Consider the following 17,697-nt stretch of genomic DNA (forward strand, 5'->3'; position numbering starts at 1 on the left):
ACCTTGGCGACACCCCTTGACTGCATATCGATAGTCCATTCGGCGATGTCTCGCGTGATTAGAAAACTTCGATTGCCAGATTACGCGGAGCGGCGAGATTTACGGAGTCTACCGGGTGGTTTTATTGATACCGACACGTCGGGAAACTTAAAGTGTGTCCGTGTCAAGGTGCAGCCGCCGTTACCGTCATCGGCCAACTTACTTTCCCAGGCGATCGCCTTTCCCGTCGTTAAGCACGGTTGCAGGGTCTTTCCATTCGAGTTGCCATTCGATTTGCGTTTTCGCGTTCTTGACGAAATGACAAAGCCGATTTCAGAATTTTCAAGCGTCCTGCCCCATTTCCCGCATGCGATTGCTCTGCGGCACGGCTGCGGCGGCGCGGCGGCGGCGTACACGTACGACTTCTGTATTGAATTACACAGTACAGTGGAACCTCCATTAATCGAACCTCCATTATCCGAATATTCTATTATCTGAACGCTCCACCATTCGGGAGAACGTCCTATTATCCGAACAGAATATTTCCTTATTATTTCGCGCATTGTTTACTTTATCAAGATGAAACGCGTGCACCCTTATTTCGGGGTACTCGGGATGTTGAATAAAAAGCCGAGGAAGGGGGGGGCGACACAAAGATAATTTTACACAGCTAAATATATGAAAAAGATTGTGATTTAGCCAGAAATGAGAGGTGTGTGCATAAACATATAAATGAACTATCGATTCAGTCTTCTTTCTAAATTAAACCAAATTTGTTGTCAGAAAGGAGTATAATTGGTCTATTATCCGAAAATTCGCTTATCTGCGAACACTTGTGTCTCCCCTATTAGTTTGGATGATGGAAATTCCACTGTGTATCGCGATAGTGTGTATATATGCAATTGTAATTATAGTCTCACGCGCAAATACTCGTATGGCTCGTAAGATAAATGTGCAAATATTTCCATACAGAGCACGAAAATAAATGTCTGAAGTAAATATTTTCTCGCAATTTAAAAGATACGAAAACAGATGTTGTAATATTCAAAGAAAATGTTTGACAGAAATAAAACAAATATGATCGATACAATTATCTCTTTATTGCAGTTATAAAGTTTTTAATAAATAATATAGATATATAAATACACAAAAAATATACGTACATATATATATATATATATATATATATATACATACATACATATATTACTGCAACGAAATCCCATTATTATCAAATTATGCATAAATTGGCATTACCCGCAATTCAATGAGATTTTGTTAAAGTGAAAATTATGTTCTATAAATGTTCATCATAATGGAACTATGCTGTAATATAATAATAGACAATAGACGCAGAATAATCTGTGCTTTAAATAATAAATCGAATAGAAAATTATGTTAAAATTCAATTATTACATTTCACCTTCAAGATTATGAACTGAAAACAGACAATGGTTTAAATTGCGGTTGTAGACCGTAAATCAGAATCGATCGCACGGAAATTTCACGGAAAGGTCCTAATTTGCTATTTCCGGCATTTAATCAGCATTAAGCGGTATACAATAAATTAAAAACACGCCCCTTTTTACATCGATGCTCGTTAATAATGAGAAATATAATAACACACGTAATAATCGAACAGATCCCGATGGTCATCATCGAAACCCCTAAAGTACAACTCGCCGTGCAACTCGCCGTGCAACTCGCCGAAATACGTTCCCAACAGAGCACTCGTTTTCGACTACACATTCCACTCGAAAGTAATGTTCGCTCGGCGATTCGCCAATTGAGACAGTAGTATACAAATGCGTCCTGACGGCAGTTCTTATTTCGGATTTATTTAGAAAAACAAGACAAATATGTGATTCGTTACCTGAATTTGTTTCTGTGAGACAGCGGACTAGAATACTGTTCATAGATATGTACTTGCTCCGTACTTTTAAAATATAACAAATCCATCGACTAAAGAAAATAAATTAACATTATAATATGAAGTGACAGTATATTACACAGTTCGCTTATTCTTATTACAAATTATTTCATGAATTGTTAATTGTTGTATGTTTTATGTTATTAAACTCTAGAAAAGTTAACTTTAGCGAAAGAAGAACCAAAAGAAATTTTTTACTCCTATGGATCATATAGATATTATATAGGTATAATATAGATAGTTATATAGGTAGTTATATAGGTATAATATACTAAAAATAGTATGAAAAACTTTATGCAAATTTTATTTGCAACGAAGAATGACATAAAAGAGGAGAAACTGTCTGAAAATAAGTTTGTATCTAAAAGTACGTAAAATTAGTCAGAAGAATCTTATTTTAAAACATGCAAACACGCCAAAAATTGTGCTGCATTTAAAAGTGATATTTTAATTTTAGACACTGTTATTCTACCACGAGAAATGATGACTGCACATATATTCTAGCGTAATCGCCGTGTTTTAAAAATTGAAATACTTAAGAAGACACCTTGCATATCATATTTGGACGTTTAAGTGAAAATATTTAAGTTTTAAATGCTATACAGTTTTATCTGCCATACAGATAGGAGTTATAGAGTCTAGATTTATTTCATGATATCTAATGCTAATTATTAGTTTAGGTTTTTTTCAGGGAAACTGATGCTATAACGTTTAAAAAATTGGCTTTTTCATTTGCACGTCAGTATCGGAAATCTTTATGACTTTTACGATGATATTTTTATTATACACGGATCATGTATATCAAACAAGGCCTTTTTAAAAATGAACAGCCTCTCTCTCTCTCTCTCTCTCTTTCTCTCTTTTTCTCTCTATTTGCTAGAATTTATTGCTATTCGTGGTGAATGTAGGTTTTCCGCTTGGCTTGGCGTTGATTTTAAACGACTATAGATATTTACGCAGGACACGCTCTCGAGCTTGCGACAAATAACCCGCTCTCGGCTTGCCTCTCTCCCTCTGGTACACGGTACTCACGGAGACAAACCAACCGAGTAACCCGCGCACTTGACTTACCTTTCCTACTGGCGACGCGTAAAACAGCCTTTACGACGGGCGCGTACAAACATCGTTCTCGCCCTCTCGGTGGATAACGCCACGGCGGTTCGTCATTGTCCCTTAAAGGAGCCGCGTGCGCAGCTCGTTAAGGACAAAATTCTCCGGCTTATCACCGCCGTGGGCGGGGGAGGGTAAAGGGGGAGGGGGGGAGTTTAACTAATTAACCGAGGAAAGGACAGGCCTCGCGGGTATTTCGCTGTAATTAGCGACGAAATGCACGCCCGTAATGACATTTGCGAGGGAACATCTAGCTTCTTTCCCTTTCCCTTACCCGCGCGTGTCTTCTTATGCAATTTTCAAAAGTCACGTCGCGGTCGTTCCTCTCTGCTTTTTCATTGTAGTACGATCGTCCTGAGAACGATGCGCACAATAACGATCCTGTATCGTGGAATTAAAGATCCTTGTTGCATAAAAAGGCGCAGTATTCACATTTTTAAAATAGTAAATTGACTTTAAAAAAATTTTGCATTTGCCGCAAATCTTCCAAATGTGTGGCAATGATAACTATACATCTTGCATTTACTTATTTTACAAACATAGAGGATTTAGTAAAATTTAATTGTGATCTTTACAGAGACCTTACTCTTATATTAGCTTTCCTCTCTTTCTTATGAAATTAAATGTCACTTCGTTGGTTCTTTCTAATTATATATCTTCTTAAGGAAGAACCTTAATTGATTGGCATCAAAGTGTGTTTAGTTTTTATTAGCTTCATAAAATTGACTTACAATATTAAGAAGGATTATAAAATATTGTCTCGTAAAAAAATACATGCTGTATTTTGATTATTGATATTGTCAATTGCGTACAATCAGTTGTACTTAACATTTTTTATTTTTGCAAAAATTTAATTGAGTGATACAGACATTCAAATATTCAAATATTTACTGTTTGATTTCTTCTTTTGTTTTCCTCTTTACAGTTATAAATTGCAGAACTTTTTAAAAAAATTATCGATATTAGTCGACAGATTTTTTTTCTATTTCACAAAGTCAATTCCTGTAGGAATGCGCTGCAGGAGACAAATCTCATTTCCGCCCGTCAATTATTTTACTACGATTTTTATAATTTTCACCATTTTAATCTCACGAGCATCCCAAACATTTGACACTGCATGATCAAAGGATATCGCTAAAAATGAAGCTTCCCCGACCTTGTTTATGCACGTCGATAATTTCCGGCGACGGCGACGCGCGCGGCCGCGTAAATTGCGCGCGTGTACGAGCCGTGAGTTCACGCAATTCAGGCGAAATGTTATATTTGTCGTTAAAGCGTTAATACGCGTATATGCGCGCGATGCGACGCGACGCGGCGCGAGCATTACGCCGGCGAATGCGCCATTGATCAGGGCGCGATCGATACCGAAACTCGATATTATCGTGCGATTTAATTGTGCCGCCGCGTAATTATCTCGACGACAACAATAACAATAACAGCAGGGGTGTGAAAAGTTTGGCAATTTGCGCGTCGCCTGCCAGCGATAATGCAGAAAGCCCGCCTGAAGCGACACGTATTGGGGTCTCGATAATCACGATGTCATTTTTTTTTACAATGAACAACATAGATTGTATTTTTCAAGAAGAGGCACATCGTGACAAAGCAATCTACGGCTTAGATTTCAATTTCGCAGTTATTAATCGAAAAATTAAGCGCGTAAGATTGACGCGGAGATGGAGAAAAAAATCATTTCTATACCAAACTAATTTCTCAAACAGAATTGAAAATTTTCTTCTTTGTACTTTAAGCAGCCGCTGTTAAGACACGCTGGACAATTTATGTCACAAAGTAATTGACAGATGTCAAAATTTAAAATTGATGAAAGATATTATTAACTTTCGGGTAACATTAAACGAGTTTTTTTTAAATAGTGAAATGTAAGGAAATGTAAGGAATTTATTTTACATTTTTTTTTAGTTACTGGCATAAACTATTTCGCATTGCCGAGCGATACTCCGGATATTTTTCGATATACGCCGCAACACATTTTATCGTGAAATGTCAGACACGTCCCAGACGCCTAGATAGTTGCGGATAGTCCGATGGGAGGATCTACGAAGGATCTACAAATGGGGTCACCGCGAAGTTCGAGTGTTACGTCAGAAATTTGTGGGGCGGTCCGGGAGACTATGCGACGATAATTTTTCGAGGGTGCGCGCGCGCGCTCGGATCGCACGGGGGAGTACGAAATCAAAGGGTAGTAACTCGCGACGATTCCGTGGAATAAGTCGGGAAACGAGGCGAATCGGTAATGAAGCCGCGAAGGGAGAACGCGGGGAGGGCGAGAGGGAGTATGCATTATTCACGCGCGGGCCCCAAAGTGTTTGTATTTTAAAGTGACGCGCGTGCATTAATATTGTATAACGCGAAAGTAGCTCGATGCATCGCGCAAAGTCGATTCGAATTCCGAACTTCGCCGTAGCATCGATATTATTCCTTGCTTACTAATGCGGCCCGCCCTGGGGAGCCCCGTCGGATAATACAAAGTGATGGAAAATTAAATGACGAACTTCCCAGTCCAGCGCGACACATTTTAAACTTCTTATCCTCTCGCCTCCCGTGGGAGCTCCGCGACCTGATTCCGTGCCGATACGATAACCGTCTTCGATTTAAGACGTGTACAGTCGCGTCGCGAAAATTCACGCCGTTGCCTGGCGACGCGATTGCTTCTGGGCGAAGCAACGTCATCAAGTTTCATGACAAGTTGAGGACGAAGGAAGTCAGGTGAACCTTGTTACACAGGCGCAGGTAAATCTTGTTACACAGAGAAAAGAAAGAGAAATATTACGACAATGCGTTATCTCGCGGAGAACGCGCGATGAGTGTTAAATGTATAATGTAGTAAAATTCGTAGTACTTTAAGCTATACTTCTCCCTCCGCGTATATGTAAAGTTCACGTGACTTCAGCATCTTGTAACGGGCCTGGTGAGCGGAATCCGAGAACGCGCGTTGTCGGTAAACGATGTCCGATAAGAATTAACTGCAGTCGTGAACTCGAGTTGAATGTCGGCAAGTTTCGGTCGAACGGGCATTCCCCGGGAACGGAGCGGACTTAATATTTAAAAATAGCGCGCAATTTAGCGGAAGCGTGCCGGCGCGGCTCGATTGGCCCGCCGAGATTTCGGTAGGGCCAAAGCGATCGGAAGGCAACCACGGCGCGGATACGTGATTGGCTGATTGGCTGGCCGATTTCTAAGTCCGAGCACGCCACGCAACGCGACTCTAACTCAACAACGAGAACGCTCGCCTCCTGACTGGAATTTTTTCCATGTAATTACGTACACTCGCCCGCCTTCCCGTGGGTCACCCAACTAAATTCTAACCCTATCGATTCGACCCACAGCGACCCCGAATATTTTTTACGTTGTATCGCAGAGTCCACTGCGAGGTAAACGTGCGGAATATGTATCGTCTGTTTTACGAAATTCGAAGTGCTAACGATGAATCCGGAAATACCTGTCGCTTCGTTTCTTTAAGACATAAATAAATACATATATACATATATACATATATACTACATTATTATATAAAAGAATTGCAGCAACGTACGTTATATTAAAATTGCGGAAAGCGCGGAACTTGTAGGTTTTTAATCAACAAATTACATCGTTCTATCAACATTAATATTTTCCGAGAGAATTTACTTTAGATGAGATAATTAATTAAGATTTTTTTTTTTACACAAAAGAAAAGAGAATTGGGTCTCTGAACAGTGCATAGAGTGTGGATAATGGGATTAATCATATAGCGAATTTGTCTTCCTCACTCCACATCTAAAAATTTTCCGAGATCAATCATTCAGAAAATAAAATACGTCAGTTAATCTATTACATGGAATGTGCGGTAATGAGAACCGTGAATATTTACCGACGACAAAGTCTCCATTTTCGCGATTTTCTGTAACATAATGAGCGCTATAATAGAACAATTAAATCCCTTAAACATCCTCCGACTTATATTCGGTTTTGCCGTCGCGTGTCTACGCCGTCACCTCCGCCGAATAGTAACAAGAGTGGAAGGGTCGCGCGAGGTGCGACCCTTCGCGAGTGTCGGGTCACCGGGGGTTGGCAGGCCCAGCGGTGGCGGCACGCGTGTAAATTCGCGGATCGCCCTGCGTGCAGCAGCCTGGCTGCCCTGGAATGCGAGGGGCGATGGCGGCCGAGGGGAGAAGGAGGTGCGGAGGTGGCTACAAATTGCATCCATTACTCTTGCAGCCGCGCACCGCTTCCCCGATCCCCGACCGCTCCGCGCGACGGCATCGTCGCGGCCGGGGCGCGCGGGACGCGCGCGCTCCTCGTTGCGAACGGCGGCGTCCGACTATTGTGTATGAAATGATTATGGTGGCGCGGTATGAGGTCGCGGGGTCGCGCGAAGCCGTACGTCACTTAGATTGGCCCGTTGGCAGTTACAAAAGGCGGGAGGCGCGCGTCGGACGACGCGATTATGCGCTATACGGCGCGCGTCGATGTCGGAAGCTGCCGCTGGCTGAGCTGCCGCGCGCTGCTCTCTTTCGCGGGACGCTGTCCCGCGACGGCTGTCGTCGGGGAGACCGTTTGAATTTATGACCGCGCTCACGTTTTCGCGTTATTCTTTGCCGAAGTAGGATTAGATAGAGCGGCATCTGCCGCCCGTGCAACAATGGAAAACGCCGCGCACGATTTTCAACGCTGCCGTTGAAGTGAAGTTGACGGCGAATTTCGTTGCTTTCTTTATATTGCGCAAAACGATCGTGTCAATGAAATATTGCACTATCCAGTCTCTCCTTCTGCGTTTCGTGTAATGTACGACCGCGCCGCGACGAGGACAATCTTTTTGTCTTTCTGCATCGCAACATTTAAATAATTTACGCCGGGAGTGGAGATTAGCTCTGCAAAGAAGAGATCTATTTGTTAAACAAATACACTGATTCACATATACAGTTGCTTTTTTATATACCTACAACTGTTTGCTTTTCATACATCAATCAAATGTTACAATAATAATTGTGTATCTATAATTTATATTAAGAAACTAAATTTATTCGATAGAAAAGATTTATAATTTTTACACACACACACACACATACACACACACACACACACCCACACACACACACACACACACACAAAAGTCATATTATTTAAATCAAAACTCCCTCTAAATAATGTATAACGTATTACGCATGTATCACTAGAGGTTTCCGCATGCAAATTTAAATTAACCAAGATATCATTAAACTCAACGAGAGCATATCAATGTCTAAATAGTGACGACACCATTCTTCCTCTGGTAAATTTTTAACTCCAAAAGAAAAAAAAGAGAGAAGTTTTTTTTCTCCTTTTAGAAAAATTATCCTTTTCAGCAATTTGTAACACACGAAATTTGAACGCGAATGAAAAGAAGTAAAATATTTTCGGACTGTACTACACTTGTAAAAAGTAGAAGTTAAACCCAAAAAATTTCCTGACTCTCCACTTCCTGAATTCGCTGATTTTTTATCTTTTCTAAACTTTTCCTAATATTGATTGGCACTTAATGGCTCTTTCATATGTTACATAAGTAGGACAACGATCGTCTAGAAATATAAGATTTGGTTTCAAATAATCGGAATCTTTTCGTGAATAATTATTAGCTCTAAAAAAAGAGTATTTATTTGTACGAATACGCTAAATTATTGACTTAAAATATGCAAGTGCATTTTTTTTATATACAGCCATTTGTTATGCTTATCAAACGAATATTAGCACACCAATAATCATATTTATATTTTTTACTGCACAATGTAATAATAATTAACTTATTATTAAAATATATATATTGTAATTGAAAGCTTTGGGTGTCTTTCAATGATTCTAATTAGCCAATAAAAACGCATAAATCATAGGGTAATAACATTAAATTGCTATAATTACATGCAGAAAAGATGCGACGATATATCGCAATCGCGCGCGCGGTACAAACGCTATAATTAGCGCGCCATCCCTTACGCGGTGCAGCGCGGCGCCATTGAGAGCTCAGGCTGGTGCATTCAAGCCGGCTGTATTGAACCGCCAGCCACATTTCGAGTCGGCATTTCAACAGAAATGCGGAGTCCTTTTACGTTGCATCGCGCCCGTCCGAGCACCACCGTCCGGTCAATCCGTCTGCGGACGTCGCGACGCCCCCGCTCTCCCCTCCTCCTCCACCACCCTTCATTCCCCGAAAGAGGAAGGGAGGCTGAAGGCTCGCACAAAGCCGGGCTTGCTTAATAAGTGCCTACCCCTTTTTCGCGTTTCAGAGCTCTCGCCCTTCTCCACCGCCGCGCGCGCACGGGGTAAACAAAAGAACTTCCGCCGACAAAGGGCCCGCCAAGATTAGCCCCCGCGGGCCCTTTCGCGGCAACCAGCGCGAATTCGCGGATTCCTTTTTTTCGGCCGCGGGATTAGCGGGATTAAAAGAGAGCCGCCGCACGGCTAACGCCGACGTCGCCGACGCTGTTATTTATCAGTTCTTTCATTAGGATGCGGAGAAATTGTCGGCTACGTATTGTCGGAATGTCAATTATCTCGACTACGTATCGCTTTAATTACTATGTGGCGTACGCGGAAGCGTCTGCGCTCCGCGCGAGTGTTGAAAATCTTCGCTAAAAACTCACAGAGGGATGATGAGGAAATTACAGCTCGGCTAACCTCATATAGATCATTAAAAAAGAGAGGAAAAATAGAACAACAAAAGTAGAATGGTAAAATATAACATTGTTCAATGGACAAGAAATATAATATAAAAACGATATTTTCTATGAGAAGCTAGAACGTATTGTGGCAGAAACGTTATGAAGAGACGGAGAGAAATGAAATGTTGGCAAGATGGAAAGTAATCGTAAAAAGTTGAGAAAGGGAAATATGGTAGGTATAAACGGTAAAGAATGGAAAAAATGGTAATGCTCACAGTAGAAAAATATGTCGAGGTCTGCGACGTTAATGATGAATACATGTGAGGAAGAAATAAGGATGGAAAGTGATTATTATTGCACGTTCGCCGGGACGCGTATCTTACGTGGGGGAATAAACGCACGGGATAACGTTGAGAATTATCTGCATGAAACTGAAATATATACGTAGGAAAAATTACTCCCCGCGGTAATTCCATTAACCCTCGCGGATGGAGGGAGAAAGGAGGGTTAAACAGGATGAAGAAGTAAAATATTTGCCGGATAATTTATGCGACGGCCTCAAAGTCGACCGCGACAAACGATCCATCCCGTTAGGAGAGGCCTCCCCCCCCCCGGCGAAGACACCCGGTAGTGCCTCTCGCTTGTGTGTCTCTCGCTCTACGGCCAGGCAAGTTTTAACTGCGGCTATAAATAACGTGGCGCAATTAAAGGGCCCGACCCCGGCAAAGAGTGTAGCGAAACGATGGAAATGATGTCGTGTCGTGGGCTAATAGCGTAATGCGTGCATGTCGAGTCTAGCCGGGGCCGAGTCGGAGCCGAGCGAGTCGCACTGGCTGGTACGAAACTCACCCGGGCGCGCTTTTAACGGTCGAACTTGTAACCGCGCGTGTACACGGTGATAACTTCCGCCATCCTGCGTTCCGCGAGCGCGGTATACGGAGGATCAGCCGCGCCGACTCGCCTCAACTTGTCGACCGTTTTTTTTTATTTTACTTAATTGGCTTCATATACCTATGGAATACCCGGGCGCATCAGCTCCGGCTCTCCTTTCTTTTACTTTCTCTCGAAAGTGAAAAAACAAAATCAATACGCTTTTAACAAGATATTCCCTTTGACTCATAAAGCGTTGGAAAATAAATTACCTTTTGCAAATTAATCTTGATTTAATTGTCTCAACAACTGATTTCTACTTTTACATAAAATTATTATGTTTCAAGAGAATATCGCAAAGGTATTTTTATTTCGAGTGAACTGGAATGTTTTGTTAAAAAATCTGTACATATTTATATTGCAGAAAAAGTAAAATATATGATTTAAGGTAAAATAATGACCAGATATATATCCGGACACTTACACAAAACTTATTAATCCTCTAAATCCTTTTTATTATAATGTCAAAACCTAATTGTAAAAATATTTAAAGATACAAGTTGTGATTAAGTTATAATATTATAATAAAAAAGCATTTAAGATTGATAATAATAAGTACTACTAATAAGTTTGTGTACGTGTTTGGATATAGGTACATGTCCGGTCACTGGGACGTTTATCTCATTAAGTTAAAAAATTGTTTTAATCTATATTTGCATCATGAGTTAACTAACAACAAATATTGATCGCCCTTTGTTGCGCAAGCCATAGTAAAACATTATCAAACCGTGTTAAGAGGCATGTAGATTAATAAGTGTAGATTAGATATTGCTACACGCAGTTAGGTATTTTGCGAGATTTATCGGCCCCCGTGTAAATTCCATAATGAAATTATCGCTCCGATACGATTGGATATCGAAATATGCCCGGTCAAGCCCATGTGCAATATTAATTACTCGATCTGCAAGATCATAAATAAATTGATGAATTAACAATTTGGCATCCCTTGTGATTAACGGCTCGCGGTTATAAAATTAATAGGCCATATTATCAGCGATTTTCACAGTCTATCAATTATTCTTGACATTACTAAATAATAAAATAATCGTTGTCACAATAACACCAAATTAATAAATTAATTCCTTTGATTATAATTTAGTGTAAAATGCAATATTTTTCTTACAATTACCTGAGTGCGTGGTAAACAAATTTTCCATCAAATGCGTTCCAAGCGTTCTTTAAACGTACGCATGAATATTTTAATTTATCACTCTTCTGTGCACTTGAGTGGTTAATTATCGCAATTTTGTGAATTAAATGAGGGATTATTTTTCCTTGTGCTCAATGGAGATTCTATTAAAAGGACAGTTATGTTATATAATAAATTATCATTACGGTAAAATTTATTACACGTTACGAAGTACAGCACAAATTACAACGATACCGAAATATGTTTGTAATTAACAAATGCATGACCAATTTTAGCATACAATTAATTTGTGTGGACTGCAATATGTAGAAACAGTATTTTTAATTTGAAAATGATAGAAAGATATTCCAATTTGTAATAAAGTAAAATTTTTCTTCGGGCGAAACTGTGCGATATATTTGTAGTTTATTTTTTTCCCTGATTACGTCGAGCACATGTCATTACCTGTCGTAAGCTTTAAATTTTCAACATCACATTTCTCTGCGGGATTATTTCTCAAACTGCAGATCTGCTAAAGCAAAATCTATTTAAAATTAAATACTCGAAATTGAAAAAAGAACAAGAATTGTATATTTTATGCATCTAAAAACCTAAATAAGTTATTCATTTGAATCGTTCAGCACATAGAAAATGTTAACGTATTGACATTTTCATTACATTTAACTTAGATTCATCATAGAACGACAAAGCTTTTGAAGATTGATGAAAGCCTTATTAAAAATTGCATACAATATTTAGTTCATTTTTGCTACAATTAAAAACATATATATATTTTGAGATAAATAAACTTTGTTCTGACATGACACATTACAGATATGCATTCATTAAATTGTTCGATTGTACGTGTCCACGAGTAAAAATCGTTAAGTAAAATGGAGTCGGATTATACTTAGAAAAAAAATTTACTTCGAAGTGACGGAAAAATTGATGGGAAAATTCATAGAACAATTCACCGAATGGATTACATTGTTATCGAGTGCATTAACGCCTCACGGATCGTTAATACGAATGCGCGCGCGAAAACAGCGCGAAAAATCCACGAGCGGCGGCGGGGCGACGTCCGCCGTGACGTCGCGACGCTGTCGGCGACGAAACGTCACGGACAATGCTCGTTTTATTACGAAGTTCGGCGACGGAGAAACGGCCGATTATTATTCGCCTCGCGTTGTCATATTCCATTAGCGTCGCTGCCTGTTACAGACTCCGCTCAGCTTCGCTCGCGCTCGCGCTCGCGCTCGCGCCCGCTTCTCGCTCTCGCTCTCGCCCGCGCTCTCGCATTCGCTGTCGCTCGCTCAACCGCCGGGCGGTTAGTTCGAGGAACAATTCACAACGCGATATAGGAATCACCCTTCAACCGCGTGCTGGAGATGACATCGATACTCGACTTCCTCTCTCTCTCTCTCACTCTCTCTCTTCCTCTCTTCCCCTTCTCCTCTGTTCTCTCTCACCGTGTTTCTCTCTCTCTCTCTTTCTCGTTCTCTATGTCACTGCTCTCTCCCACCCCCCTCCCCTCTCTTTCTCTCGCGCGCGTTACTGCATCCGCGTACACCCGCGTATCGACTAAACTTCGCGGCGACGCCGACGCCCGCAACGATTAGCTGCGTCGCGGTGGCGAATGTCGGGGAGTTTCGTTCCGCCGCGCTGCATTTAACCCCTTGACGCCCGGATTTTCTCTTCCGCCGCGCGTAGAAGTGGATTACCAATAAATCAATCCGCGTGGGCATTTCGATCCGCGGGAAATCAAATCGAGAAAAACAATTGGCGAATGCAATTGCCGCGTTTGCCGATCGTCCGCAGTGTTCTGCGACGAGCGATTGCACAGCTTCATTGCATTATAAACCGAGAGAGAAAGAGAGAAACAGAACGACTTCACACTTCATTCACGCGAGGAAAAGCGCTTGAATTTTCCGGTCCTTGGTATACGCTTACACGTCCTCCTCAGCCACGTTTTTGAACACAATCAATTATACATTTCACTTTATCATTGGATACTGTTCAAAAATTAACGTAAACAAATAGATTTTTAAAACATCATGTGAAAATAGCGTAAATTACATGAAACTAACAAAGAATGAGGTGATTGTATCACACAGACATGTACGCTTGCAGGCTTTTATTGATCTGAATTTCATTGATTAGAATATTCTACGAGGTATTGGTTAGCTCTCGTTTTATTCAATTTTGGTTGAGTAGCATCGAAGCAAGAGTTTATATTTTTTAAAGACAATAAATGATAACGCAGCTGAGTTTATAAAGCAAATTTTGATGTTTGCGTGAAATCGAAGATCGACTTTGCTTTAGCTCTTGAAGCAGCCTTATCCAGCGTCTTCAATAGCTCCGTGAAATACTCTTCACCTCCTCTTTCTCTAATAAATCAACCTTCCTCCTTCTCCTTCACCTTCTCAAAGTGCAACAAACATCTACCAAATCATCAATTTTCGGACGGCCTCATGAAATGCTCGCGGACCGACGTGTAAACAATTTGCGCAAGTAGCCGCGATAATGGAGGAGCAGAAGGATGAGAGGGGGATGAGGATAAGGTACAGGGGCGGTGGCGCCGAGAGAGGGGGTGTTTGGTTAGCTCACACAAAGGACGAAGCGCACCGCTGCGCACACAACGGAATCAGCCCGCTACTCTAACAAGGAACATCCACAAACCAACCCCTCGCAAGAGGGGTTGGAATGGCGAAGGGATGGTGGTAGGGACTTGCTACAGGACCTCAACGGTTTGCGGAACGTCCGGAAGTTAGCGACACGGATACGAGCAAACGTCTTGCGGGAGTAACGGGCGTGATGGGAAAATGTTTTTGGGATGAAGTGATTTGTGGCGGGAAAGGGTGTGTTACGCTGTGAATGTAAAGATTATGTTCTAAAACTTTATCCAAAAGAATTGACGATGATATCAGAAAGAGATTAACGGCGCGTTCTTATTTTTCGTTCATCTTAACATTTTCATTCTCCTGCAGTTTTCAGTTAATTTAGACGATAAGAAATTGTGAAAATCAAACAAGCATAATCTTTTTCCTTTTTTATACATTTCTTTACGCAATATTAATTTATTTGAACAATCTCGCCGGCTATTTTCCTGTTGTCTGTACAATTTTCACTTTTTCCACTTCTTCCATCTCACCGCAAGGACAAAAGAACAACTCCGTCGAATTGGAGAGCTGTTTCTTCTCTTTTATATTAGTTTTTCTTTGCTCTATCGCTCGTTTTCCGTTTTCCCTGCCTTCCTTCTTTTTTCCTTTACCTCCCCCCTCTTGACACTTCCTTCCTTATCGGTTCTGCCGTTCCATCTTCTTGCCTCCGGCAGGTATCACTATCTCCGTTCTCTGGCATGTACTATTTTTTTCCCTCTCTTGATATCTCTAAACACCCTCGATTTCAGAAGTGCACAGCGTATCGCTACTCTGCGGCTCCTTGACGTTCATTACGCGATCGTCCAAAAGTCGAGTCGTGACTTATTTCAATTCTTTTATTATTCCCGTTACGGGAACGCAATTGCGTTTATCACAGGTGTGCATGATCGCTCGCAGCTCTTAATGACTCCGTACAGTTCGCGAATTATGATCTGCGTATCTGTCACGCCCGCTGACGTCCGCGAAAATTATCGTACGTACACGATCGTAAGCCGCCAACACGGCGCGCAGAACGACGACGCGCGGATCAATATCGTTGCACACCTGTTGCGCGACTTTTGAATCGCTCTGTACGATGAATACGGCGACCGCCGTCGTCTCAGTTACCGCCGCGACGAAAACAAGAAAGAAGAATGCGAAATCCTTGTCGCTTGATCGCCCGCCGCCGCCGCGCCGCCGCGCGACGACGTCGCGGCGCATTCATTATCAATCTCGCTACGGGCCGGCTCAAAGGCAGCGAAATTAATAACTGTTTGCGGAAACGCTGAGCGGAAACTTCGCGCTTCACAGCCGTGGCCGCGTCTTCGTTTTATTAATCCGGGTAAAGCCGTGGACGGACTGCGGAGCGGTGCAGCGCAGCGATGAGAGAGCGCACTTTGCACGCTTACTATGTATATGGGTATATCGCGGCACGAGCACCGCGTGCACGCCCGTGAGTCGATACTTCGCAATCCGCGTCATTTATTATTACGCGACTCGTTTATTTTGCAAGTGATATGTAAACGTCGATACGTCTGGATGAACCGTGAATTTATAAACACGCGACACTGCTGAAAACGAGCTTGACAAGGTTTTTAAAGCTTGATCTACATCTCTTACATCTTTTTCACATGAATCAGATGAAATCAATATTTGCTTCATATTTTATCCAACAAATTTAACTTGAAATAAACTTGAAAAGGGTTGAGTTTTTTATTGATTAGCCATTAAATTAATAAGTCTCAGTAATAATTTAGTACTTAATGAAAAATAAATATATCTTTATGTAATTTTTAATTAAAAAGTAGGTATTAATATCTGTAATAATTAGGAAAAATTAAGTAATAAAGAATTAAATGGAGAAAAACTTAATTATACATAGTCCGTTTTTATTAATTTAATTCTTTACTTTATAACTTATTTTTTTAATTTTTTCTCTAAACATCTTATTGTCTCATATATGCGAATTAATACATAGTACAATTAATTAATTGTTCGACATTTTTTCTTCTATTTTACTTCTGCATGATTTTTATTATTTTTTATTAATAAAAAAACCGTTTGTTTTTTCAGATGTGAACATGGTGGCCGAGCCAAAGCCCCACCAAACTGGACGCAAGCGACAGAACGTCTCCAAAACTGGCAATGACTGGTAATTGAACGAATTTTTATATTTCACGTTTTATACAAATATTTATTCTATAAATAATAAAGCAGCCAATCGTGTTTCTTTGTCTATAACACATCTGTTACATGTTGCAAAAACATCTTTATACATCCTTGCGAATGTTGCATGAAGATTGCGTTTTTGCGGAAAATTTAGCTTTTCTGAGCACTGATACACCATAAATTCATTATACATGACGTCGTATACAACGCTTGCCGCTACGAAGCTATCTCACGTATTTGTACGAATTTGCCAACAATCTACTCAAAGTAGATCCCGATGTTCTTTTGGCACGTAGTTGCACCATCTTATCTTATCTGCTCGATTTTTCCCGGCGCGGCGCGTATAAATCTTCCAGTGAGAGGAGTTTCATTCAAAGGACCGCTTTATCCCGGCCTTAAGGTGCCGACGAACCCTAAACTCGATGTATAAACCCGAAAGCGCCGAGAACGTATTTTACGCGCAGAACGTGACCGTGAATTCACGAGCGGTCGCATGTTTGCGGAAGTTAACTTGCGCGAGATACACACACGGAATAAAAAAAAAAAGCCGTAATTGCATCGTATTGCGCACGTAGGGGTTCCTTGTGCCTTGGACAATTTCAAAAGAGTCCCATACGATAATAATAATAATATAACAATAAATCTAATATAAATAATCGAGAAATATTAAAAACCACGTGGTGCTTTGTTATATACAATAAATAAAAATCCAAGGTGCTTCAGATAAAAATTATTTAGAAAGGATGTGTTAATAACCGAAAGAATTATTGAAGAAAGATCTGTAAGAATCTGACAGCATGTGACTTTTAGTCGTACATATTATAAATTCAGAAAGAATATAAATTTCTAAGAGCTGAGTATAGATTTCTAATCGTGCGTAAGCATTTATAAATTAAGGAAGATTATATCTTTGGCATGTAATATCGGAGCTTTCTACCTTCATGAGTAATCGATCATGTATTAAAGCATTAATAACGTCGTCAAGAAGCGTGTTTTACTTTGCGCATTGATTAAGAATTTAATTGGAGCTATATTTTCCGTAATCTGGTGGCAATGCTCGATACGAGAAGTATTTCGCCGCGAGAAAAAAAGGATCGGCAGAGAGACATTCTCCAGCAGCTGATGCATTATCCACGACAGATAGCGTCATGGCAAACGTCGATACCTTTTCACGAACTA

The 17,697-nt window shown here is 40.7% G+C and overlaps 1 protein-coding gene across 3 annotated transcripts in view; it reads left to right on the plus strand.

The window, feature by feature from the left end:
* The window catches only part of LOC105454198, a 165,566-nt gene that overhangs the window by 111,686 nt on the left and 36,183 nt on the right, over nucleotides 1–17,697 (plus strand). For all 3 annotated transcript variants that reach the window (XM_011696665.1, XM_011696666.1, XM_011696667.1), the window contains one exon: nucleotides 16,423–16,501. In XM_011696665.1, the coding sequence (XP_011694967.1) occupies nucleotides 16,423–16,501 (79 nt within the window). The remainder of the gene's footprint in view (nucleotides 1–16,422; nucleotides 16,502–17,697) is intronic.

The sequence above is a fragment of the Wasmannia auropunctata genome, unplaced genomic scaffold (genome assembly GCF_000956235.1).
Source record: "Wasmannia auropunctata unplaced genomic scaffold, wasmannia.A_1.0 LD335987.1, whole genome shotgun sequence".
Classification (NCBI taxonomy): Eukaryota; Metazoa; Arthropoda; class Insecta; order Hymenoptera; family Formicidae; genus Wasmannia; species Wasmannia auropunctata.